This window comes from Hypomesus transpacificus, chromosome 23 (genome assembly GCF_021917145.1).
Source record: "Hypomesus transpacificus isolate Combined female chromosome 23, fHypTra1, whole genome shotgun sequence".
Taxonomy (NCBI): Eukaryota; Metazoa; Chordata; class Actinopteri; order Osmeriformes; family Osmeridae; genus Hypomesus; species Hypomesus transpacificus.
The window spans coordinates 1,665,363-1,689,409 of record NC_061082.1 but is presented as its reverse complement, the minus strand read 5'-3'; the positions used below and the strand labels follow the sequence as shown (position 1 = coordinate 1,689,409).

Sequence of the window (24,047 nt, the reverse complement as noted above, 5' to 3'; positions counted from 1 at the left end):
TCCTCACATGATGCTTTAGAAACACACTGCTCTAGAAACACACTGCTCAAGGAACACACTGCTTTAGAAACACACTGCTCTAGAAACACACTGCTCTGGAAACACTCTGCTCTAGAAACATTCTGCTTTAGAAACACACTGCTCTAGAAACACATTGCTCTAGAAACACACTACTCTAAAAACAGTCTGAAAATGAGGGTTACACAGTCTCAACGGATGTTATCATGTTTGACCTCTCTCATCAGATCACAGACACACCTTTCATCACACCCACCACCCCTTGTCCAGCCACCTGCCCCCGCCCCAGCGCCTGCGCAGGAGGGCCCTGACCATGGACCGCCGCCGCAAGAAGAAGCGCAAGAAGAAGAAGATGTCCATGCCACCCTCCGAGGTCACGCCCACCATCCAGGAGGAGGACGAGGAGGAGGCTGGGGAAGAGGCCGGGGAGGAGGCAGAGGGCCTCGAGTCCATACCCTCGGAGATACCTGAGGACCAATCACAGGTGAGGGACTGTTCCTGAGGACCAATCACAGGTGAGGGACTGTTCCTGAGGACCAGTCACAGGTGAGGGACTGTTCCTGAGGACCAATCACAGGTGAGGGACTGTTCCTGAGGACCAGTCACAGGTGAGGGACTGTTCCTGAGGACCAATCACAGGTGAGGGACTGTTCCTGAGGACCAATCACAGGTGAGGGACTGTTCCTGAGGACCAATCACAGGTGAGGGACTGTTCCTGAGGACCAATCACAGGTGAGGGACTGATCCTGGTTAGGAACTGATCCTGAGGACCAGTCACGTTCAGCTGTTTTATTATTGGTCCATTCAGATAATATTTGAAAACTTTTGTCTTAGAATAAAGTTCTTGATGGAGAAGGCCTGGCACGCCTTTCACTCGGGTGAACTCTGTGAGAAAAAGCAGGTTGCTGACACAGGGAAGATGTAAATCTTTCTAAGTACTAGTTTAACAGGTGTCTGAATGACAGTGAGAGATAGAAGAGAGAGATACCGGCAGAGAGTGAAAAGAGAGAGAGGGCAGATATTCACAATGAAGCAGGAGTTGAAAAGGTAAAGTTATTATACAGTACATTTATATGTATTTTTCAGTCCTAGACTGACAAACCTGAGAATTGAATATAGTTCAATGCATTCTGATGGATATATTTTTACCTTGATTGCTATGTGTATGCTCTGAAAATGTTGTGTCAAACACCAAGTGGGATATTTGTCCTCAGGGTCACTTGTACAGTGTAGTACAGATGACAAACTGCTACGGACCTTTCAACGCTTCTCTCTTCTCCTCTCCTCTCCCTCTTAACTTCCTCCTCTCCTCTTCGTCTCAGTTCAGCCTGGGGAGCGAGGAGGACTTAGCACCCCCCCACCCCCCCACCACCTTCCACGTGGAGAGCGAGCAGCCTCCGGAGGGCGCTGCAGTGGAGGAGAAGAAGGAGGAAGGAGCGACACTAGAGCAGGTGGAGGATGAAGAGGGGGAGGAGGAGGAAGGAGCGACCCCAGAGCAGGTGGAGGAGGAAGAGGGGGAGGAGGAATCACCCAACAGGTGCGTCCTTGTCCTGTTGGAAATCTTTCCTCTCTTCCTTCCTCTGTTTCCTTCCCTTCCTTCTTTCATTGAAGGAATTACATCATAACTGATTGAAAAAAATATGTGTGCGTGTGTGTGTATATATATATATATGTGCATGCGTTTGTATGTGTGTGTGTGTGTGTGTGTGTGTGTGTGCGTGCGTGCATGTCTAATAGCTCCTAGCAGGCACTATCACCTAGATATGATCTGTCGAAGGACAAACAAAACACACACACACAAACACACAGAAACACACACATCCACCATAACATGAATTATTTGGTAATGCCTTGAATAATGTATCAGATGCTGGGAGAGGAGGGACAGGATGGAGGTCCAGGTTCTCTAACCCTGTGATGGGAAACATCCCTTCAGCATCTAATCCAGTTGCTGCAATGCTGAAAGAAACATTTAGCAGATGTCATGTTATTTTACGCTATTGTTTCTGAAAGCTACTGATGGCTTGCACTCTGAGGACACCAGTGCAGATTCAGGCTGTGGTGTTGGCATGTAGCGCCCTCTGTTGGCAGATGACCACACTGCTCCTAACAGCCGGATTTGATGTAATATGAGCATGGTCAAGAAGCTTTTAGATTTAGATTGTAAAACAGGTTTTGATTGTTATGGCTTTTCCCCCCAGTCTCTAGCACTTGACATGTCAGTCTATGGAAACCAATTTTCCATGAGTATCACATTATTTGAATACTTAAATTACAATTTGGGAAGTAACACTCCAACTCATGATACAATAACGACTAATCGGCTTAACAGTACTCCCAATGGATTGAATTGTTTATCCAAAAACAAACATTCCACATGGCAAAAAATAAGAATAATCGGACAATACAAGCCTTTCTATACCACCTCACACAGCCTGAAACAGTTAACACAGCTCAAACCCCAGCCTCACAAGCCTTAGAACCCCCCCAGCCTCACAAACTTTAGAACCCCCCCCAGCCTCACAAACCTTAGAACCCCCCCAGCCTCACAAGCCTTAGAACCCCCCCCCAGCCTCACAAGCCTTAGAACCCCCCCCAGCCTCACAAGCCTTAGAACCCCCCCCAGCCTCACAAGCCTTAGAACCCCCCCCCCAGCCTCACAAGCCTTAGAACCCCCCCCCCAGCCTCACAAGCCTTAGAACCCCCCCCCCAGCCTCACAAGCCTTAGAACCCCCCCCCCCCCCCTCAGTCCCCCAGCCTCTCTAAACCAAACAACCACTGACCACCCATCCAGCCATGCCCCTCCTCTCCCCTGCTCCAGGCTCCCGCCGTCGGCCGACCTGGGTCCGGCCGTGACCACGCTGGGCTGGTTCCGCCGGAGGCCGGCCCCGCAGCGTGCTGCCGGGGCACAGCGGGCCAGCTACGACCTGCGGGAGCGCGTCTGCATCGGCAGCATGACCGCCCTGGAGACGGCCGTCTACCAGAAGGTTCCCACCGACGAGGCCGAGGCCCAGATGCTAGCCTGCGCCGACCTGGACGACATGAAGAGTGAGACCTGCTGCTCTTACCCCTTATTTACTGGGAGTGTGTTTGTGTGTGTTTGTGTGTGTTTGTGTGTCGTGTGTGTTTGTGTGTTTGTTGTGTGTGTATACATGTGGGAGGAGTCAGGAGGGTAAGGCTCAGGAGAGAGAGTCACTAACATTCGGATCAACTCTGACCCTAGCTGGAGTAGGTGTGTTGGGACACTCTGACCCTAACTGGAGTAGGTGTGTTGGGAAGCTCTGACCCTAAGTGGAGTAGGTGTGTTGGGAAGCTCTGACCCTAAGTGGAGTAGGTGTGTTGGGAAGCTCTGACCCTAAGTGGAGTAGGTGTGTTGGGACACTCTGACCCTAAGTGGAGTAGGTGTGTTGGGACACTCTGACCCTAAGTGGAGTAGGTGTGTTGGGAAGCTCTGACCCTAAGTGGAGTAGGTGTGTTGGGACACTCTGACCCTAAGTGGAGTAGGTGTGTTGGGAAGCTCTGACCCTAAGTGGAGTAGGTGTGTTGGGACACTCTGACCCTAAGTGGAGTAGGTGTGTTGGGAAGCTCTGACCCTAAGTGGAGTAGGTGTGTTGGGACACTCTGACCCTAACTGGAGTAGGTGTGTTGGGACACTCTGACCCTAACTGGAGTAGGTGTGTTGGGAAGCTCTGACCCTAACTGGAGTAGGTGTGTTGGGACACTCTGACCCTAAGTGGAGTAGGTGTGTTGGGACACTCTGACCCTAACTGGAGTAGGTGTGTTGGGACACTCTGACCCTAAGTGGAGTAGGTGTGTTGGGATGTTTCCAGGCTGGGGACAGTGTGTCTCTGTACAGGGACAACTGACGCTAAAAGTTAAGTACTTTAAAGGGTGTATGCAACAAGTGGAGAGAGAGAGAAATATAGAGGGAGAGGATTATAGAGTGATGAGAAAAGGGTATAATTAAGCAAATAAAATACTTTTTTCAGAAAAGTAGAACTCATTAAACTACAGAGGGGTGTGAGACTGAGAGAGGGAGACATAAGGAGAGAGACAGAGAGAGATAGAGAGACAGTGTCAGAGAGAGAGAGACAGAGAAAAAGACAGAGATAGAGAGACAGTGTCAGAGAGAGAGAGACAGAGAAAAAGACAGAGATAGACAGTGTCAGAGAGAGAGAGAGATAGATAGACAGTGTCAGAGAGAGAGAGACAAAGAAAAAGACAGATAGATAGACAGTGTCAGAGAGAAAAAGACAGAGATAGATTGACATTGTCAGAGAGAGAGTGTCAGAGAGAGAGAGACAGAGATAGACAGTGTCAGAGAGAGAGTGTCAGAGAGAGATAAACAGAGATAGACAGTGTCAGAGAGAGAGAGGGGGGGGTTCATGTGTGGCGAGTTGAACCAAACCCCGGGCAATAATTAACACAGAGGCAAAGAGGAGTCGATTCTCCTTCAGCAGCGACCCTGCCCTGGGCCCTTTCTGCTCTCACATCACAGGGAGCCATCGACCGACCGGCCTTCACCGACCATCCACCAGGCTCAGGAGACAGGAAGCACCTCTCATATCCTCAGGAGACAGGAAGCACCTCTCATATCCTGTCCACTTCGGTTTCACTCAATCCATATTTTGCGTTCATTCATTCGCGGGATGGGTGGATGAATAGAGGGATGGATGTGAATGGAAGTTTTTACACAAACTGGGTCATTGATTTCTTTCGGCAGGCTGTTGTACTAGAAGGTGTATTTTAAACAGTTCCGTTTTGGTTATGTTCATCTTTGCCACATGAAGTTTGACTACTGTAAGCGAGTTCAATAGGATATTGTATCACAGTTATCAGACTAAAGTCAGTGAGGCTCAGGTGAGATGAAGTACCTGCAGCTTTCTGTTCTTTTGAGCACCCTATGGGCAGGGAGTGAACTGAACTGAAGTCAGTGACGCAAGAGCATTAAAGGTAATCGCGGTTTCCATGGAGACGGGTGAAGGAGAGGAGGCTAGTTTCCCAGCACCATGTTGTCTCTCTCTGCAGACGGGGCATCTCTCCTGCAGGGTAGCTGTACTCTGCCAGGGCAGCAGGGGCATCTCTCCTGCAGGGTAGCTGTACTCTGCCAGGGCAGCAGGGGCATCTCTCCTGCAGGGTAGCTGTGCTCTGCCAGGGCAGCAGGAGCATCTCTCCTGCAGGGTAGCTGTGCTCTGCCAGGGCAGCAGACCACAGGGAGAGGAGCATCTCTCCTGCAGGGTAGCTGTGCTCTGCCAGGGCAGCAGACCACAGGGAGAGGGGGCCGCCATGAAACCCAGAAGGGGCGTGACCCTTTTAAATGAGGCTTACCCTGCCCCACAAGCAGGGTTGGGATCAATGGACTATCTATCCATATACATCATGGAACAGAGCTGCTATGTGACTAACTCGCGATCGAAAAAAAACTGGAATGCTCTGTATCGATATTTTCTGTTGGAGTGTTGGATGGAGAGAGTGGGCTATCTGTCGCTGTGAAAGGACATGACTGGAGAAGCTCCTCTGGTGCTGAGATGGACATCCTGCCAGGGGCTAGCTCGTAGCTTTTAGTCCTGTCCAGCTCCACCCATGTGCATTCTGAGGATCCCACAACGTTGTGACACATTTTGAGGTTCATCATCTGGTGGACGAGCACTTCGCTTATCTGGAATCCCGTTTATCTGTTTTTCGTTGCTATTTCATTTAAATTTCTTGGGTCGTGGACTTGCTCTGAAAAGTTTGGAGGAGCTTGAAGGAGTTTTCTGAAGGGATTACTAGACGTGAACGAAGACATTATTAGAAGCTCCAGCGCAGGAGTGTGAAACGTTTTCCTGCCTCTGGCAGCCTAACCTAGACGCCTGAACCACAGGTCCTGTATGTCAGAACCCAAGCCTCGCCACCCGTGAGCCACCACAAACCAGGACGTGCAGGATCCGGGAGCCCTGGATGAGCTGGGGGTCCGGGGGCAGAGCGAGGGGGAGGTGGAGGAACCGGCTGGGGAGATGACAGACGCAGACGTGCAGGAGGGCCCTGGGGGGCCCTCGGAGGGGGAGCGCACCCTGGAGAATCCTGCAGCAGAGCCCCCCGAGGGGGCCCAGAGGGGCACGGGCGCCCTCGTTCACAACATCTCCACCCGCCACCCACCACCGGCACATCGCATGTCAGCGTACATGGAGGGCTTTGGGGACTTTGAGGAATTTGTTTTGGATTTTGACGACTATGACCTCCTCGAGTCTATCCACACACATCTGGGCTCACCTGAGGAAACAGACAGTAAGTACACTACTGGGATGTGCAGGACCCTGGAGGAACAGGGTGTCGTTCTGGAGGAACAGGGTGTCGTTCTGGAGGAACAGGGTGTCGTTCTGGAGGAACAGGGTGTCGTTCTGGAAGAACAGGGATTCTTGACAAACACATAATCTGCAACTCTTGGTTTTGGGCTTGTTGGTAGGAGAGCATTGTCAAAACTGAATGTTACTTACATTTAGTCATTTAGCAGACGCTCTTATCCAGAGCGACTTACAGTAAGTACTGGGACATTCCCCCCGAGGCAAGTAGGGTGAGGTGCCTTGCCCAAGGACACAACATCATTTGACACGGCGGGGAATCGATCCAGCAACCTTCTGATTACTAGCCCAACTCCCTCACCGCTCAGCCATCTGACTCCTACTTAAGAGAGTTTAGGGTTTGACAAATGGCCAACAACAAATTTCGGTAGCAAAACATAGCAAACTGGTACGTGGAACTAAGTTGGGAGCCAACTTCGTTTACAGAGAAAAATCATACACATTGATTGATGGTTATTACGGTTTGTTACACCCTGACAGATTTTATGTATCATTCTCTGGAACGTGTTCCTGTACTAGTGAACATGTAATAATGCGGATAGTGAATTGATTTCTTTGCATGTCATGGTATTTCTGTACATGGGCCTGTTGGTTGTCAGGGTTTCAGGCATGGCACATCACATGATGCTACTAACCCACATCAGTTTTTCCGTTCATCCCCTGGCAGTGACGAGCGCCCACCCTCCTGTGGACGGGGTCTGACTCCTACCATCGATCCATGTGGATTCAGAGTTGTTCCCATCGATCCATGTAGATTCACAGTTGTTCCCATTGACCCTATGAAGCAACACAAGCTCATTAGTGTCAGTGGATGGCGTGGAAATTATGTTATGGCCATCAGAACGTTGCTGCGCTCTCAGGAAGTGAATAGACCCCCCCCTCGCCCTGGCCCCCTCCCTCCCCCTCGCCCTGGCCCCCTCCCTCCCCCTCGCCCCCTCCCTCCCCCTCATCCTGGAATCTGGTTCTCTATAGATCGGTGACCCCCATTCGACCACAGGATTCTCCATCACTGGAGCGGAAACACATTCCATCGACAAACCGCTGCTGGTTTTCTGACTGGCATAGCTATGTTTGACACTCCGGTAGTGGCTCTGGTGCTGTAAAGATGATGTCAGCTTTGAAGGAATACACAAGTTGTTTGTTTCCATGAGGAGCTCATGAAAGTGTACCTTGATCATCTGTAGGTCCCCAACTACAAAACAGCTTGTCTTGAATTTGTTTTGCTGATTTAGACATGTGTAAAATACAGACAGTACAATAAGGACAAAAGAAGCCCGTAAATCTGTGGTACATTTGGTAATTTAGCAGAGGCTCTTATCCAGAGCGACTTACAGTAAGTACAGGGACATTCCCCCGAGGCAAGTAGGGTGAAGTGCCTTGCCCAAGGACAAAACGTCATTCCCACAGCTGGGAATCAAACCAGCAACCTTCTGATTAATAGCCCGATTCCCTAACCGCTCAGCCATCCGATACAGTGGTACATCACTGATACTGTCTATACGATGGTCAGTCTAGAAGACACAGTGCCTCCACTGTTCATACAACTTGCACTTTGTATTACGTAACTGACATTGACTTACATATCGACAGTGGTTGATTTAACTGATTGTGTCTCTGCTCTAGCTGTTTTGAGTAAAAAGAACTGCAACCTTGACCCTGACCCTGACCTTGACCCTGACCCAGACCCTGACCCTGACCCAGTGCACACAAACAGCAACATGTAGAGGAGACCTCCTCCCTTCACATGGAAGAGTTTCAAGATAGTTGAAGGCGTTTTGCATGCTTTATTTTGTTTAACTGAAGTGTGCCAGGAAAGGCAGGGGAAGAGAGAGGACGGCCATGGCCAGATTTGTGCCTGGGAGGCTGGAGGAGGGCCTGGGTGGCTGGAGGAGGGTCTGGGTGGCTGGAGGAGGGCCTGGGAGGCTGGAGGAGGGTCTGGGTGGCTGGAGGAGGGTCTGGGAGGCTGGAGGAGGGTCTGGGAGGCTGGAGGAGGGTCTGGGAGGCTGGAGGAGGGTCTGGGAGGCTGGAGGAGGGCCTGGGTGGCTGGAGGAGGGCCTGGGAGGCTGGAGGAGGGTCTGGGAGGCTGGAGGAGGGTCTGGGAGGCTGGAGGAGGGTCTGGGTGGCTGGAGGAGGGCCTGGGAGGCTGGAGGAGGGTCTGGGTGGCTGGAGGAGGGTCTGGGTGGCTGGAGGAGGGTCTGGGAGGCTGGAGGAGGGTCTGGGAGGCTGGAGGAGGGTCTGGGAGGCTGGAGGAGGGTTTTGGTGGCTGGAGGAGGGTCTGGGAGGCTGGAGGAGGGTCTGGGAGGCTGGAGGAGGGTTTTGGTGGCTGGAGGAGGGTTTTGGTGGCTGGAGGAGGGACAGTTTATCCACTCTTCAGCTCTGCCATCAGTTGGCTCTGTTCAAGGAACAGCCAAAGAAGGTCTTACCCAGTTCAACACAGAGCTGTCCTGGGAGAACTACCAGACTTTTAACCATGGTGCATTTGGTTTTACACTCGCTGGGCCCCGCGAGGTGGAAAGTTTTTTAATAGATTTAGTTTCGAGTCTGAAAAACCAAACCTGATCTGACTGTGTCCTCGGGAGGATGTGAATGTCTTCAACTGAATCATCTTGTTTACTCAATATTCAGTTTTTGTGTACTTTGTGTACACAAACACATGTACACACACTATGTAAATCAACCGTACATCTAACCACCATCTCTCGTCCGTAGAATGTGTAGTCTGTCTTCAACATCCACGTGATGAGAACCAGGTTCCTCCTAATGACTACATTGCTTCAATTACATATAACTCAATAAAACATGGCTTGTGGACTGCATTGTTTGAAAATTGTATTATACTTTTATAGCCTCAAGTTTTATGGGGAAAACCACAAGCAACTAATAACATTAGTCTTTGGGGTTTTTGACAAAGACTTCCCCTTTGAGACTATCAAATTTGTTCCTGGAAATTTTTAAATTTTATTAAATGGAAATCTGATTATCAATCACTAGATACGACTTGTTGAATGCCTTCAACTGAACAAATATGACCTTTCAGCTCGGATCTTCTTAAGTCAGTTTTAACAGCAGCTCTTGTTGTTTTGTAAAGGTCACAGGTTTGAAGACAACCCAGGGGTGAGGCGTCACCTGGTGAAGAAGTCGTCGCGATGCCAGCTCCCCCACAGCAGCACCAGCTCCCTGCCGCTGTCCAGCCTGAAGAAGAAGAGGAAGGCGTCAGAGAAGAAGACCCACGAGGTGACACGCTCCTCTGAGACACACAGCTCGGCCTTCGGCTCTGGGATTAGGGTGAAGCTCAGCGGCTAGAGCATTTGACTGCAGACCAGGTTCAAATCCAGCTCTGTAGGTTTTGGGGGGGTGAAAGTGGCTGCTGTATGCATACATTATTTATCTGACGACTATCATAGGCGTAGATGGTTTATTAATGATTGAATTTTCAATAATACTTTTCAGTGCTGATAGCTGAGCATTGTGTTAAGGTTACTGTTTAAATACAACAATTTGGAAGTACTATTTTCATGATTCTTGAAAATATTCTACCGCAAGCATCCAGTCTTTAAGTTCCAATATCAGGGTGTGTTTTTGAAAACACTGAACACACAATTAGGTTACTGTATTTTTTGGAGAAAATACGCCGCATTTTCTGTAAACCGCACTCCACCAGAATGGAAGCTTTGTGTTTGTAAATCTGAGTATAAACTGCACTGGAATATATGCCGCACATGATAGGGGAACAATGATACTATACAATGAGCTATAGTGTAAGGTTCCTGTACAGTACTAAATACTAAATAATAACTGTTTAGTCTATCTGTCTAAACAAAGGGCTGGCTGAATCTTTTTGAATCCCTATCAAACTATTAACCATTTAATCAATACATGACATTTTTTGAATGTCTACGGTTACCGTTACACTAGAATGTTCCAGGAAAGAGAGGACATCACATTGGTTGGTAAAAGTTCAGCAGCACATTCCAGTTCAGCTTCTACGGCAACATCCTAACCTCTGTGTACAGAGAGTCAGCCGTTTGTAAACGTGCTCTGGTTCCCCAGGTGTTTGTGGAGCTGAATGAGCTGATTGTGGATAAGAACCAGGACATGCGCTGGAAGGAGACAGCTCGCTGGATCAAGTTTGAGGAGGACGTGGAGGAGGACACGGAGCGCTGGGGGAAGCCCCACGTGGCCTCGCTGTCCTTCAGGAGCCTGCTGGAGCTACGCAGGACCATCACTCACGGTGAGGCTCGCCCGCCCCACTCACCCAACACACACCCAACACACACCCAACACACACCCAACACTGGTATACTGTTCACTGAACAGTACTGAAGAGTATTCAGCAATATGTTCATTGAAGAGTATCATTGAATGAGTTTTCGATGATACTATTCCATGACAATTATTAAATATTGATTTCTAGAATGTTAACATCCTAGTGGTACACTTGAGTGAAAACGTATTTCCTACTTGAAGTATTCTTGAGTATACCTGCTGTTCAAGCACAGTTACTTTGACAAGCAGGAGTGTTTGCATGTGCAGTCACACACCTAAAGCTTCTCTCATCCTGGACTGTTTGTGGGAATCCAGGAGCCATTCTGCTGGACCTGGAGAAGAGCACGCTGCCAGGCATAGTGCACCTGGTGGTGGAGACCATGATCATCTCAGACCAGATACGAGCTGAAGACCGTGCCAACGTGCTCCGAGCTCTGCTCCTCAAACACAGGTTAGAACATCTTCAGAGCTCTGCTCCTCTAACACAGGTCAGAACATCCTCAGAGCTCTGCTCCTCAAATACAGGTCAGAACATCCTCAGAGCTCTGCTCCTCAAACACAGGTCAGAACATCCTCAGAGCTCTGCTCCTCTAACACAGGTCAGAACATCCTCAGAGCTCTGCTCCTCTAACACAGGTCAGAACATCCTCAGAGCTCTGCTCCTCAAACACAGGTCAGATATGTTTCTCGGCAGATCAACAATCACACAAACAAATGTATTGTATACAGATGAAATACGTGTAGAAATACACTGTGATGGTGTCAAACACTGAGATGAAGAACTGTTGATCAGGGATGTTCATTAATGTAGGATTATAGAGCAGAGAGGCACTTAGCAGCAACCCAGAGGGCAAACTGTAAACTGTCATTTTTTAAATTTTTATATAAACATTCACACACACACACAGTATCCCTCCAGCTAGAATTTCCTATTGATTTGCCATGTTGGCTAAACTGACGCAAACTGATTTTGGTTCACAAGCACCATGCCATGCGATAGATTTAAACCAATGTTATATAATGAAAAGGAGCTTTAATGAATGTGGTGAGCAAGGCAGGGGGCAGCAGAGGCAGCAGTAAACGTGTCAGCAGGAACATTAAGTCAGTTCCAGGCAGATGTTAATAGTAATATGTGTATGGTCATCCACCAATCATGCAGCTTCTTGGAACAGAGTGTGGAAAGTTTCATTGAGGAACACACACAAACTCACTCCCAGTTTCAACAGATTTTTCTCTTTTGTTTGTTTTCTACACATAGCACTTCTAAGGTGCTCACTACCCTCCTTGGGCCCTCTATGAAGACAGACGGGTACTGTCCATCACTGTGCATGGAGTCTACATGTCTGGGGTGGCACTAATTGTTTGCCAAGAATCAATAGTCGGTCAATAAACCCTTTCACTAACATTGGGTCATCCCTGAATTAACTTGTGGCTGCCACATTGTTTTATGAATCCATCCTGTTCGGAAGAGATTGATGTGGAGATTAATAAGAAACACAGTGGTGATTACTTTAATCGGAGATTAACATGTTATGGATTGTGGCATATTACTGTAGACTTTTTACAACCTCAACTCTAACTTCGCTATAGTAGTGGCTAATAAGCAATAATACCATACAGTCTAACGTATCCGAAGATGCAGCTTCTGATTAGAGAGGATCGGAATTTTCCCATACTCTTTATTGATCCTCGACAGTGTAAAGATAAAGCCTCACTCTGACATATCCTCGTGCACAGAGACCGTCCACATCCAGAACTAAACCCAGAAACACTACAGTATCTCTCTAGTGGTGTGTGTCTGTGTGACATGTCCTCACCCTCTCTCTCTCTCACACACACACACACACACACACACATGCACACACCCTAGACAGGCACTTCACACTTCTCCACCAGACCGTCCCACACACTTGCTCAGTCTGGATCTTTCCTCAGTGTTTCCCAGCATGTCACCAGCTGCTGTCCATGAGGAAGAAAGCACTTCTAATTGGCCTCCCCAGTCCAAGATATGAATTTATGATGTGGAAAGTAATCCATCAAGGTGCTGTAGAATTGAGCTCACCGCTTACTCAGTGCTGTTTAAGGTTCCCCTGGACGCTGCCTCTGTGCAGGGTGATGTGGTGCCTCACCTTGTTCCATTGTTTGGGTTCTTGTTGGTCTCCAACTCCACCGGTCTGAAGTGGACTCTGCAGACCTAATGAGAAGTGATGTCACCGCTGGACCCAACAGGAGTGTGATGAAACTGTTGAAGGCTCTAGATCACACACACACACACTTATACACACACGCTTATACACAGCCTACTAGCATACGCACCAAGGCACAGCATATCGCAACACATTCAACAATGCACACAATCAGGCGAATCCTTCCACTGTGTCTCCTAATATGAGGAAATCATGATCTTGATTCTAAACTTACTAACACCTTAACCCTGACTAATGCAGTTGAGAACCTTTTTTCTAGACTCATGGCAATTCTATTGGGTGAAGGGACTGAGAGAGTGGTGTGAGCCAGGCTAACCCTCCCCTAAGCACGAGCCTCACCCCTCCTGGTCCATCTCCTTCCTCTGACACTCGCCCCTCGTCCCTTACCCCTCCAGCCATCCCAACGACGAAAAGGAGGGCCTCTTCCACCGCAACCACTCCACCAACAGCCTTCACAGCAGCTTCCACCGCAACCACAACCACGTCCCTGACGCCGCCCTGCCCCTGGTGTCGGAGGACCAGGTGGAGCTCCACCAGACCAAAGGAGGGGAACATGACAAAGAGGTGTTTGTGAGCTTGTTTGTGAGTCTGCTTGGCCGTCATCGTTCTCTGTCCTCTGCTTTTCCTGTTTAGAATTGCATGCTCTGGTCCTAGGTTCTCTGACATCACGGCATAGGGTCAGTCAGGGAATCACCTGTTTGTATTTAAGGCTATTTCCATCCTTGGTTTCAGTCCATTCTGCTGTGTGTTAGAGATCTAAGATCTGAACTTTTTTAGCGAGGCAACAAAATGCAAGTGGTGCTTGGATTGTGAGAAGCCTAGACTAGCTGCCACAAGAATTATGTTCTTATTCAGCTAACAGGTGCTCCCAGTTAAAACTTCTTCATGCATTAACTGTGAAGCATTAATGTTCCCCGTGGCTTGCGATGATGGCAAATTTAAACCGACCTATAAAAATAAAATGTTCTGCTCATTTTGTGATGATAGAGGTTTATGAGCAGGCCTCTGCTGTCACTCTCCCACTGTAAATGTGTAAATGTAACACTCTCCAGACCAACGCATGCAAAAAAGCCTTCGCTTGTGTCTACTAAAGCTTTGCATTTGTAAGCTCCATCCAGCCTCTCAAACAATAGGAGCTGGGTTAGTGAAGATAGTTTGACTTCTTTACAGAAGCATACAACCTAACTTAATATCATTAGGTGACTGACTGTTGAGGATATGGGTACACTGAAATCATATTTGATGCTTCACCATGCTAGTGTCTTTCTGTTCTCAAGCATGATCACATTGGTGTCTGTAAAACTGAATATTGTATTGACCAACATGTTTCCTTGTGTGCATTAGAAATCCCTTCACCCCATGCCTGTTGACAGCCACCAGGCAGCCAGATCCATGAAACTCCTGGCCAAAATCCCCAAGGATGCCGAAGCAACTGTGGTCTTAGTGGGTGAGCAACAAAACATTCCCAGTGGATTCACAAACAACAGTAGCTAGCTAGTGAAGAGGTGAGGTAGGGGGGGGAGGAAGGGAGGTTTGTACATGTACTCTCCTGTTCTGGGTTTGCTGGCTAGTACTCTCCTGCTGTTCTTGAACTGTGTACAGTTGGTGGAAAATACACATTTTGCACAACCCAGTGTTGTTTCTAGAAATGATTTAAACCATACCGTTTGCTTGCAGATAGTAACAATCCAATATGCTTGCACTAGTGCCAATCAGTCTCTGGAGTGTTAATGTTACATAATGCTAAAGTAGTACGAATTCATTTCTTACAGTATCAGTGCTAACAATGTTAGCTCTAGCATGATTCACCTTAGCATTGCTAGGATTGTAGGTACATCGTAGGTAGGCTACTGTTTGTAGGCCTACTTTTAGTATGCAACAATGTTATCGTAATCATTGCTAGCACCGTAGTTTTGTATGTTAGCCATCTCTTGCCATCCCTCCAGGCTGCGTGGACTTTCTGGAGCAGCCGGCGATGGCCTTCGTCAGACTGAACGAGGCCGTCCTCCTACAGTCGGTTCTGGAAGTACCGGTGCCGGTCCGCTTCTTGTTCGTGCTGTTGGGTCCCAACCAGTCCAACCTGGACTACCACGAGATCGGACGCTCCTTCTCTACTCTCATGTCTGACAAGGTATAGCCAACCTGTGGGCCTCACTAGTAATACACTAGGGTAATACAGGTGGGTCGCCAAACCAATGAAAACTAAAGTATGAAAAATAAATTAATATCCATCCATATGGGCCATGGCAGTGATTTTTTTGTGGGATGTTATGTATAACAAAGGGGGGTCAGATGGATGAGCGGTTAGGGAATCGGGCTACCGATCAGAAGGATTCTGGTTCAATTCCGGCTGTGTAAAGAAACGTTGTGTCCCTGGGCAAGGCACTACACCCTACTTACCTCGGGGGAATGTCCCTGTACTTACTGTAAGTCGCTCTGGATAAGAGAGTCTGCTAAATGACTAAATGTAAATGTATAAGCAACTGCTTACCTCTTTCTGAAAGAAAAAGGGACAAATTCAGTAACCGGGGCTGTGAATAGTTTCCTGAAGCATGGTAGTGTATACATCAACTTTATCTTGAAAATAAAATGTTGTTTTTGCTTTTGTTTTTCTCTTGTGTATTTTTCCAGAACTTTCACGAGGTGGCTTACTTCGCAGATGACAGACAGGACCTTTTGAATGGCATCAACGAGTTCCTGGACTGCAGCATCGTCATCCCGCCGTCGGACGTGGAGGGTAAAGACCTGCTGAAGACGGTGGCGTCCTTCCAGAAACAGATGTTACGCAAGAGGAAGGAGCGGGAGATCAAGAAGCATCAGATCACCACACCAGGGGCCGACCAGGATACTAAAGGTTCATGTCGCACCAGATATTTACAACTTTGTTCCTGGACCGCTATAGTCCTTTTGGTTTCAGCCAAACCACAGTTATATTTAACTCAATTCGACTAATTATAAGGGGTTGATAATATGATAAGTTAGAGCAGAGATCAGAAGTGACAAAGTGCAACACTTAAGTAGTACTTAAGTAGATTTTTCTGGTATCTACTTGACAGTCTCTCCTCTCCTTTCACTGTGTGTGGAAAAAAAGTTATGGGAATTTTTCGTTGTTGAAAAATATAGAAATGTTTTTATGCCGTGTTGTGAGTTTTGAAAAAACTGTTTTGAAAAAAAAAAAAGCTTTAAAAATGTAGTTTTTTAAACTACAAAAGTTTTTGTGTTGTGTGTGGAAAAAAAGGTTTAGAAAAAAAACCCTTCACTGTGTTTGTCCTTGACTAGAGGCGAGCCAGGATGAGCAGGAGGAGGAGGAGTTGGAGGTCGACCCTCTGAAACGCTCTGGGATTCCCTTCGGAGGTCTGATTCACGACATCCGCCGGCGCTACCCGCGCTACGTCAGCGACCTCAAGGATGCCGTGGACGTCCAGTGTATCGCAGCTGTCATCTTCATCTACTTTGCTGCCCTGTCGCCCACCATCACCTTTGGAGGACTGCTGGGTATGGCATTTTTACTAGTGTTTTAATCGAACACTGTTTTGTCCTTCTTCGATAGAGACACAGAACAAAACCTTGTATTACAGCAGGAGAATGCCAAACCTGTGTCAACATCTTTCCTCTTCCTGCCTGTACAGGAGAGAAAACAGAAGGCATGATGGGAGTTTCTGAGCTCATCATCTCCACGGCTACCCTGGGTGTTCTATTTTCCCTGTTGGCGGGACAACCCCTCCTTATCATCGGTTTCTCAGGACCCCTGCTGGTGTTTGAGGAGGCCTTCTACAAGGTGCCTGAACCAAAAAGAAGAATTGGGCCAGAGCCCCATTAAATGGATTGTATAATTCAATGATGAAACTTAGCAGTGATTCATTTAACAGCAGTGTCAAATGGGATTCAAATCTACCCCTCTCGAGTTAAATTATTTAGTTTGACACATTTTTACAACAGTTTGACACATTTTCTCCAGTTTCTTCAGTTTCCTTCACCTCTTTCTCTCCTTTCTCTCCCCCTCCCCTCCCCCTCAGTTCTGCCAGTCCCAGGGCTTTGAGTACCTGACCGGCCGCGTGTGGATCGGGTTCTGGCTCATCTTCATCGTCCTGGTGATGGTTGCTGCCGAGGGCAGTTTCCTGGTGCGCTACATCTCACCCTTCACGCAGGAGATCTTCGCCTTCCTCATCTCTCTTATCTTCATCTACGAGACCTTTTCTAAGCTCATCAAGGTAAAGCACATCTAAAGCCAGGCCTAAGCCAGTGAGGAGTTTAAAAACCACAAGCTGCTGTTGTTGTCATGACAATCCCACAAAGACTGAGCTAGCTACCTCTTGAATCAGCTCTGTTGGTTGAACACCGGTGTTAAGGAACAGAACTCAAGCTTTGAACAAAAAAGGGCATTCTCAGATAACAGAAGCTGTTTGTAAAATCAAGGGTGGAACGGTTGTTTTGATGATGAACTCTGGCGGCTGGTTCTGTTGCAGGTGTTCCAGGAGCATCCCCTGATGAGGAACTACCCTCCGTTCCAGCAGGGGTTCCCTGACCTGGCCAGCGTGCTGGGCGGGCTGCTGCACGACGAGGGCCCAGTCCTGAACCAGCCCAACACCGCCCTGCTCTCCCTGGTGCTCATGCTTGGAACCTTCTTTGTGGCTTTCTTTCTCAGGAAGCTCCGAAACAGCCGTTTCCTGGGCGGGAAGGTGACATATTTTATTATTAGCGTATTTGTGTGAAATCTTCCCTTAAATCAGAATGTGGAGTAGGTGATATTTGTCTAGCGGTTTACAAATGGGGAAAGGAGCAAGGCTTGTTAAATCATCGCATATTTTTGTTTTACATCAAGGAATAATTTTGAGTGACAATATAAAATGTATTGGATTATATATAGAGTAAATGCGACTACTGTAAATTGATGAATACTCTTATGACTTCTCTGTTTGTAGGCAAGAAGAATCATTGGGGATTTTGGAATTCCCATCTCCATCTTGATCTCTGTCCTGCTTGATTTCTGCATTCCTGATACTTATACTCAGGTAAACACACAGTGCATTTCCTCCAGCAGATTCGTCATTTAGTTTCAGTTTTAGCTTTTGGCACTTTTAAGCGTTTCCACTTATATTGTACCTGCTGTAAAAAAAAATGTGTAGCTTGGTGGTAGACAAACATTTGAACATGAAAAGTCCATGAAGAAGCATATGGCACTTCTCATGCCTCTCACATTCACCCAAACTTGTATCATATCCTTTACAGTGTTCCAAAAAACAATATTGCATACTGTTTGTGTTTGTTTAAAAAAAAAAAAAAGGAAGTGGAAGTGATCTTGTGCCCTGGTGTAGCTCCAGAGTAGTGATCAGTACATTGTAGCTGCCTCCCATAGAGAGGGAAAACAGTGACACCTGCTCCTGTTTCTCCACCCTGCCCTCCCCTCCTCTCCTGCAGAAGCTGAACGTGCCTTCTGGCTTCTCTGTCACGTCTCCTGACAAGCGCGGCTGGTTCATCAGTCCGTTTGGAGACAAACAGCCGTTCCCTGCCTGGATGATGGGGGCGTCCATCGTCCCTGCACTGCTCGTCTTCATCCTCATCTTCATGGAGACGCAGATTACCTCGTGAGTAGCTCAGTAACCGTGGTGACGCCTTTCTGCTCCAACAGAAATTTGATGTGGTTGTTCTATATATATATATATATATGGTGTTCCTGGTCACCGGGGGAATGCTGTGTGAACCGTGTACAAACTGTTACATGACAAGATACAACCTTTACAGGACTAGATCAAACCTTCATATGACTAGATAAAACAGTAGGCCTAATCATCCGTAGAACAAAACAAAGCACGAAACTCACTTAATAACAACAAACTCATGTCACCTGACCTGCATGTCACCTGACCTGCATGTCACGTGGCCAGGCTGATCGTCAGTAAGAAGGAGCGGCGCCTGGTGAAGGGCTCGGGGTTCCACCTGGACCTGCTCCTGATCGTCACCCTGGGGGCCATCTGCCCGCTGTTCGGCCTGCCCTGGCTGACCGCCGCCACGGTCCGCTCCGTCACGCACGTCAACGCGCTGACGGTGATGAGCAAGGCTACGGCCCCTGGGGAGAAACCCATGATCCAGGAGGTGAAGGAGCAGAGGGTGACGGGCCTGGTCGTGTCCGTGCTCGTGGGTAAGGAGGCTGGGAAACAGCATACAGCAAACAGGGGTTCATGTACTGGAAGCAACTCTACAAAACAACATGTATCCAACTGAATTTAGAGGTTAGAAATTGATCTGGGGAAGTTCTGTGGAAATAGAGGCAATTACAGTTATTTTATAGGTTGGAATCTTAAATCATGGTGGAAACCATTCGTCTTATATTAAAATGCAACAATATGTGTATCTTCTATGCTTCTCTGTAAAGATGCTCTTTAAGTCTATTCACAACCAAACATTGACTCCCCTCCACTGACTTCCTGTTCCTCCAGGAATGTCCATCGTGATGACTGATCTTCTCCGCCACATCCCATTGGCTGTGCTGTTTGGCATTTTCCTTTACATGGGCGTGACGTCGCTCACGGGCATCCAGCTGTACGAGCGCATCACCCTCATGGTCACGCCCGCCAAACACCACCCCGACCACATCTACGTCACCAAGGTAACAGGGCTGGGGGGCTGGGTTAGAGGGCACGCTAACATCTTTGGATGAAGAACAAAGGCTTTAACTTCCACTAGGGGGAACCAGATGCATGTCAGATATCCCCAGGCAGGGGAACGCATGGAGACCCTGTCCCAGGCCTCACTGGGATCGCAGCCTGTCACGCTCAGAGCCACAGCACGTTTCACTGTCCCTTCACGCATTTACCCTTAAGCCTTTACATACATACTTCTAACCCTTAGGTTGTGTGTGTGTGTGTGTGCGTGCATGCGTGCGTACGTGCGTATGAACGCTCTCTGACCCCTAGGTGAAGACCTGGCGTATGAACATGTTCACCATCATCCAGCTGATGTGCATCGTGCTGCTGTGGGTGGTCAAGTCCACCGCAGCCTCGCTGGCCTTCCCCTTCATCCTCATCCTCACCGTGCCGCTGCGACGCCTCATCCTCGCCAGGATCTTCGAGGAGCGAGAGCTCCAGGCGGTATGTGGAAAACTCGGGAATTCAATTTAATTTTTGGAGTTGCAGAGCAAACATCTTGCTTGCAATTCTAGGTGGAGACAGACCCTGTGAAGTTTCCAACTTCACATTTCCGACAGGCAGATTAGTTCCTGTGTGTGCGTGTGCATGTGTGGTTCTTCATTGTGATGGTAATATTTTATTGTGTTATACATTTGTCCTGTTTTTCATTTTTGAGAGCCTACTTGCATGCAATACTTATATTGTTCTGTGTATACAGGTCAATCAATGCTAGTTCATATGATAAGGAACACAAAAAGATCACATGTGATCATGGTAATGAAAGCGTAGTTGGAGTCATGAGTCCAGATCATTGGAGTCTCATCCATCGTTTCTCTCTCCACAGCTTGACTCAGACGAAGACTCCCCTAACTTTGACGAGGATGGGCGGGACGAGTATAATGAAATTCACATGCTTGTCTAGTAAGGTCCGGTGTGCTACTCTCTCCTGACCTGCTAGAGCGGCTCCTACACAGACCGTTTACAGCCTGTTTGGATGAAAACCACAAGTCTGGGTAGCTAAGTCAGAGTTCAGTAAGGATCTGTCCAATAGAAAACCTTGTATATACAGAATATTCCAGTACCCCTTGAATCTACAAACACACTAATCGTACACCCCTATTTATATACTTATTTATATTTTTGCCTTCTCCATCGAGTTTATTATTTTGTCTGTCCCACTACTTATCAGCATGATGAATTCTGACGTGTAACAGGACCAAGGCACCTTGTAATACAGAGCCAGCTACTCCTCAACACCTGCCTCCTACTGGGATTAGCTCTCTTCCGTTTAAAGGTCAACTTCTAAACAGGTACTGAGCTTGAGTGCATGGACTGGGACCTCGGAGCCCTCCAGTGTGTGTTGAACTGGACCTCATCCACACTGCAGCTCCCTAGTAGACTGCTCTGAAGGGACATGGTTGAAGAGAACAGCTCTGGTGTGACAGCTCTGGCTGTCAGACAAGTTCACTGCCTCAGTTTTTGAACTGCCTTCTCCCCTGTTACTGTGAAGGCGTTAGTTAAGGTAACAGCCTGACTTGCCAGATTCCTGTGCAATTCCTTTCAGATCCCTGGAAACGTTAACACCAAATGAACTGCACTGCCACACCAGTTCCATGGAAACATATAGATACAGAGAGCCTTCAGGGTGCCCTGAAATCCAATGAAGACTGATTTAGACAAATGTCTATTTCAGTCTGGAATCGTGTCCTACCTAAGCAGTCAGTCCAATTACTTTAAATGCGGAACTGTACAAGTTGTATCTGCATTGTTTCCCCCTAGTTACATTTCAATTGTACATGTTTTTTGCTTTCTTTCTTTCATCAATTGTCATTTGTCACTTTAACCTGACAGTCTGGAGTGTCACCCCTTTTTTATTTCCTTGTGATTTCTCAGTATTCTAGTGGAATATTATCCTGCCAGTTTTGTATGAAGCCATATTTACGTGTGGGATGATATGGGTTTCATTTCTCACTGTGCCATTCGCTTTGTGTGCTGAACGTGTTTCCTGGTCATTTTATCTCTGCTGAAGAACAGCTTGGTGGTTAAACTCAAGACTGATTGAAACTAGAGTTGGCTTGTTGCCAGGTCTGAGAATGTTCCCGACAAGCTAAGAGAAATGTCTGGGAGGAACCATATTGCTGGAATGCTTCAAGTATTCTGACACAACTTTTACATCACAGTCATAGTTGGTGTGTGCTGTGTTTCAGGAAGATTGTGATGGTCACTTTCAGACGGTCTCTATAGGACAGTTAGTGACACGTGCTGGTGTTGGGTCCAGGAGTGTTCTCTTCCTAACATGAGGCTTCGGGGGTGTACCACACATTCCACACATTCTGACGGTTATGACATTTCAGGAAGGTGTCAGACGTTCCATACTGATGTTGACTATCAGATGAAGGTTTTAAATGTGCTGAAATCCGAAGAGATTCTACCAACATTGCTACACTCTGGAATTAGCAGATCCGAAAATTTTACAATAAAATGACCCTTGAGCCACAATGTTTTCCCTAAAATGATGTTTGATGTCCCCTTTATGTACATAAAGGAGTTGACTTTGCTGAGTGAAGCGAACATTTTGTGTTCTAGTGTCGTTTATCTTTAAGTTGATATTCATTTGTCAGACTCTTTTATTTAAGTGACTGAGTGAGTATTGCTGTTCTTGAGTGCTTCTAACCTACCAGCAGACAGAGAAATGTAATATTTGAGTTATTTTGGTTGTTGCCCTGGTGGTGGTGCTGTCAGAGTAGACGGTGTGTCTGGAAGGTTCTTCAGCAGTGTCACTTGAACGAGGCCCTCACCACCATGACCCTGAAGCCACCACAGTCTAAATATGAAGGTCTGTAGCGTCACGTCAACATCATCTCAGAAGGAAGTGGCTGTGTTCTGAAGCTAGTTCAGTCAGCATGTGTGAAGTGTTGCAGCAACAGGGGCTACGCGGGTGCTGCTTCCACCCACAGCAGGTCAGAAGGAGAGCTGGGGAGCTCTCCGTCCGTTAAGGGAAGTCCAAAGGTCCAAAGGTCGTTGTTGTTTGAGAATACAAGTGTGCCAGCGCGCTGACCGCTAACCGGACAGGATAGTGTTCGGGGGTGCGCTCTGCAAAACATTTACGTCTCTGAGGCCAAACTGAAATGGAAGTGGAGTGTTACTAAAGATGATCAAAGGTGCTGTCCCACCCACTCTGCTCTGAACTAGGCTTTGGAACCAAGAGACAAAAAGTAGGGCCTGGCATGTAGGCAGTCAGGGGTCAGAGTTCACCAGGTTCCGTTGCCTTCTACCACCATGCCAGAGAAGCAGACCCCCTGCATCTAGGAACACAGGTGTTAATGTTGAACCACCATTAGCAAGATTCCTTTTGGTGTGAATCGAAAGATCTGTGCCTCTTTTCGTTTCTTTTGACAGCATGAACCTGATATGGATCTCATCTGTCGTATGCCAGATTGTAAATGATTAAAACAAACTAGACAATCAGATTTGTATGCCAGTATTAACTGTGTATTGGTCCTTGACATTAATCTCTCCACTCATGGAATGTTGCTAGCATAGTTATCTCCCTTCAGACTTTGGTTGTTGTTGTTGTTGTTCCGCTGTTTCACTCACTCTTCTCTTGTACAGGTTGCTAACAGTGTTGAAACAGTCTCCCTCTCAATCAGCATTTTACCACACAGTAGGTCAACACTCTCTTTGCTTGGACAATTCACTTTCCGTGAAGGTCATCCTTCTGAACCTTTAAGATACCAACACAATATTATTGTATGACCCAACCTGTCATCAGTGCACTGAAGAAAAACTTTCTCTATGAAGGGAAATGTCTGTTGTGTCTCCATATGGGTGACAAATGACATAGGAATGTGCATGATGTGTACATGCCAGCGTCTGTGGAGAAGAAACATGCTGGATGCCATGTCTCTTCCTCAGACAGTACAGTTACACATGAACACAACACAACATGTTGCCTGGCAGTTTTGAAGATGTGCAAACATCTTTCTTTTGAGTTTATTTTATGGTAAATTAAGCTTAAGTTAGCATTAGCAATACTGAAAAGTACTTGTGTCACGTGAATACTTGAATAGCAGTCCCGCTATTATTTTAAAGAAGTTTTAAAACTACTGAACAAGAAATTTTTATTTTTTGTCTGAAAATAAATATTTATTATGTGTTTCAAGTATGCATCAAGGTTTTATTCACAACATTTAGATAACTCCACAATAAATCACTAAGTAACTGACAAGTACACTCTGCACTACAATTTCAATAATGTGAATGGAAAGTTATGTATTGTCTTGGGATGAAAACAATAATGTAAGACCTTCACCATGTACAGTGCCCTCCAAAAGTATTGGAACAGTGAGGCCAATTCCTTTATTTTTGCTGTAGACTGAAAACATTTGGGCTTGACATCAAACGATGAATGTGAAACCAGAGATCAACGTTTCAGCTTTTATTTCCAGGTATTTACATCAGGATCTGATGCACAAATTAGAAAATATCACCTTTTTGTTCGAACCCACCCATTTGTCACGTGAGCAAAAGTATTGGAACATATGACTGACAGGTGTGTTTTGTTGCCCAGGTGTGTCCTATTACATACA

The 24,047-nt window shown here is 47.1% G+C and overlaps 1 protein-coding gene across 1 annotated transcript in view; it reads left to right on the top strand.

The window, feature by feature from the left end:
* The window catches only part of slc4a3 (solute carrier family 4 member 3), a 34,459-nt gene extending 10,649 nt beyond the window's left edge, over positions 1 to 23,810 (top strand). The window contains exons 4-23 of the mRNA XM_047046676.1: positions 246 to 502; positions 1,341 to 1,513; positions 2,840 to 3,066; positions 9,448 to 9,593; positions 10,410 to 10,590; positions 10,941 to 11,076; positions 13,228 to 13,396; positions 14,177 to 14,279; positions 14,779 to 14,963; positions 15,464 to 15,686; positions 16,112 to 16,327; positions 16,462 to 16,610; positions 16,849 to 17,043; positions 17,299 to 17,511; positions 17,755 to 17,844; positions 18,251 to 18,417; positions 18,718 to 18,971; positions 19,270 to 19,439; positions 19,747 to 19,920; positions 20,303 to 23,810. Coding sequence (XP_046902632.1) covers positions 246 to 502; positions 1,341 to 1,513; positions 2,840 to 3,066; positions 9,448 to 9,593; positions 10,410 to 10,590; positions 10,941 to 11,076; positions 13,228 to 13,396; positions 14,177 to 14,279; positions 14,779 to 14,963; positions 15,464 to 15,686; positions 16,112 to 16,327; positions 16,462 to 16,610; positions 16,849 to 17,043; positions 17,299 to 17,511; positions 17,755 to 17,844; positions 18,251 to 18,417; positions 18,718 to 18,971; positions 19,270 to 19,439; positions 19,747 to 19,920; positions 20,303 to 20,380 — 3,506 coding nt within the window. The 3' untranslated portion in view covers positions 20,381 to 23,810. The remainder of the gene's footprint in view (positions 1 to 245; positions 503 to 1,340; positions 1,514 to 2,839; positions 3,067 to 9,447; positions 9,594 to 10,409; positions 10,591 to 10,940; positions 11,077 to 13,227; positions 13,397 to 14,176; positions 14,280 to 14,778; positions 14,964 to 15,463; positions 15,687 to 16,111; positions 16,328 to 16,461; positions 16,611 to 16,848; positions 17,044 to 17,298; positions 17,512 to 17,754; positions 17,845 to 18,250; positions 18,418 to 18,717; positions 18,972 to 19,269; positions 19,440 to 19,746; positions 19,921 to 20,302) is intronic.
* The last annotated feature ends 237 nt before the right edge of the window (positions 23,811 to 24,047 follow it).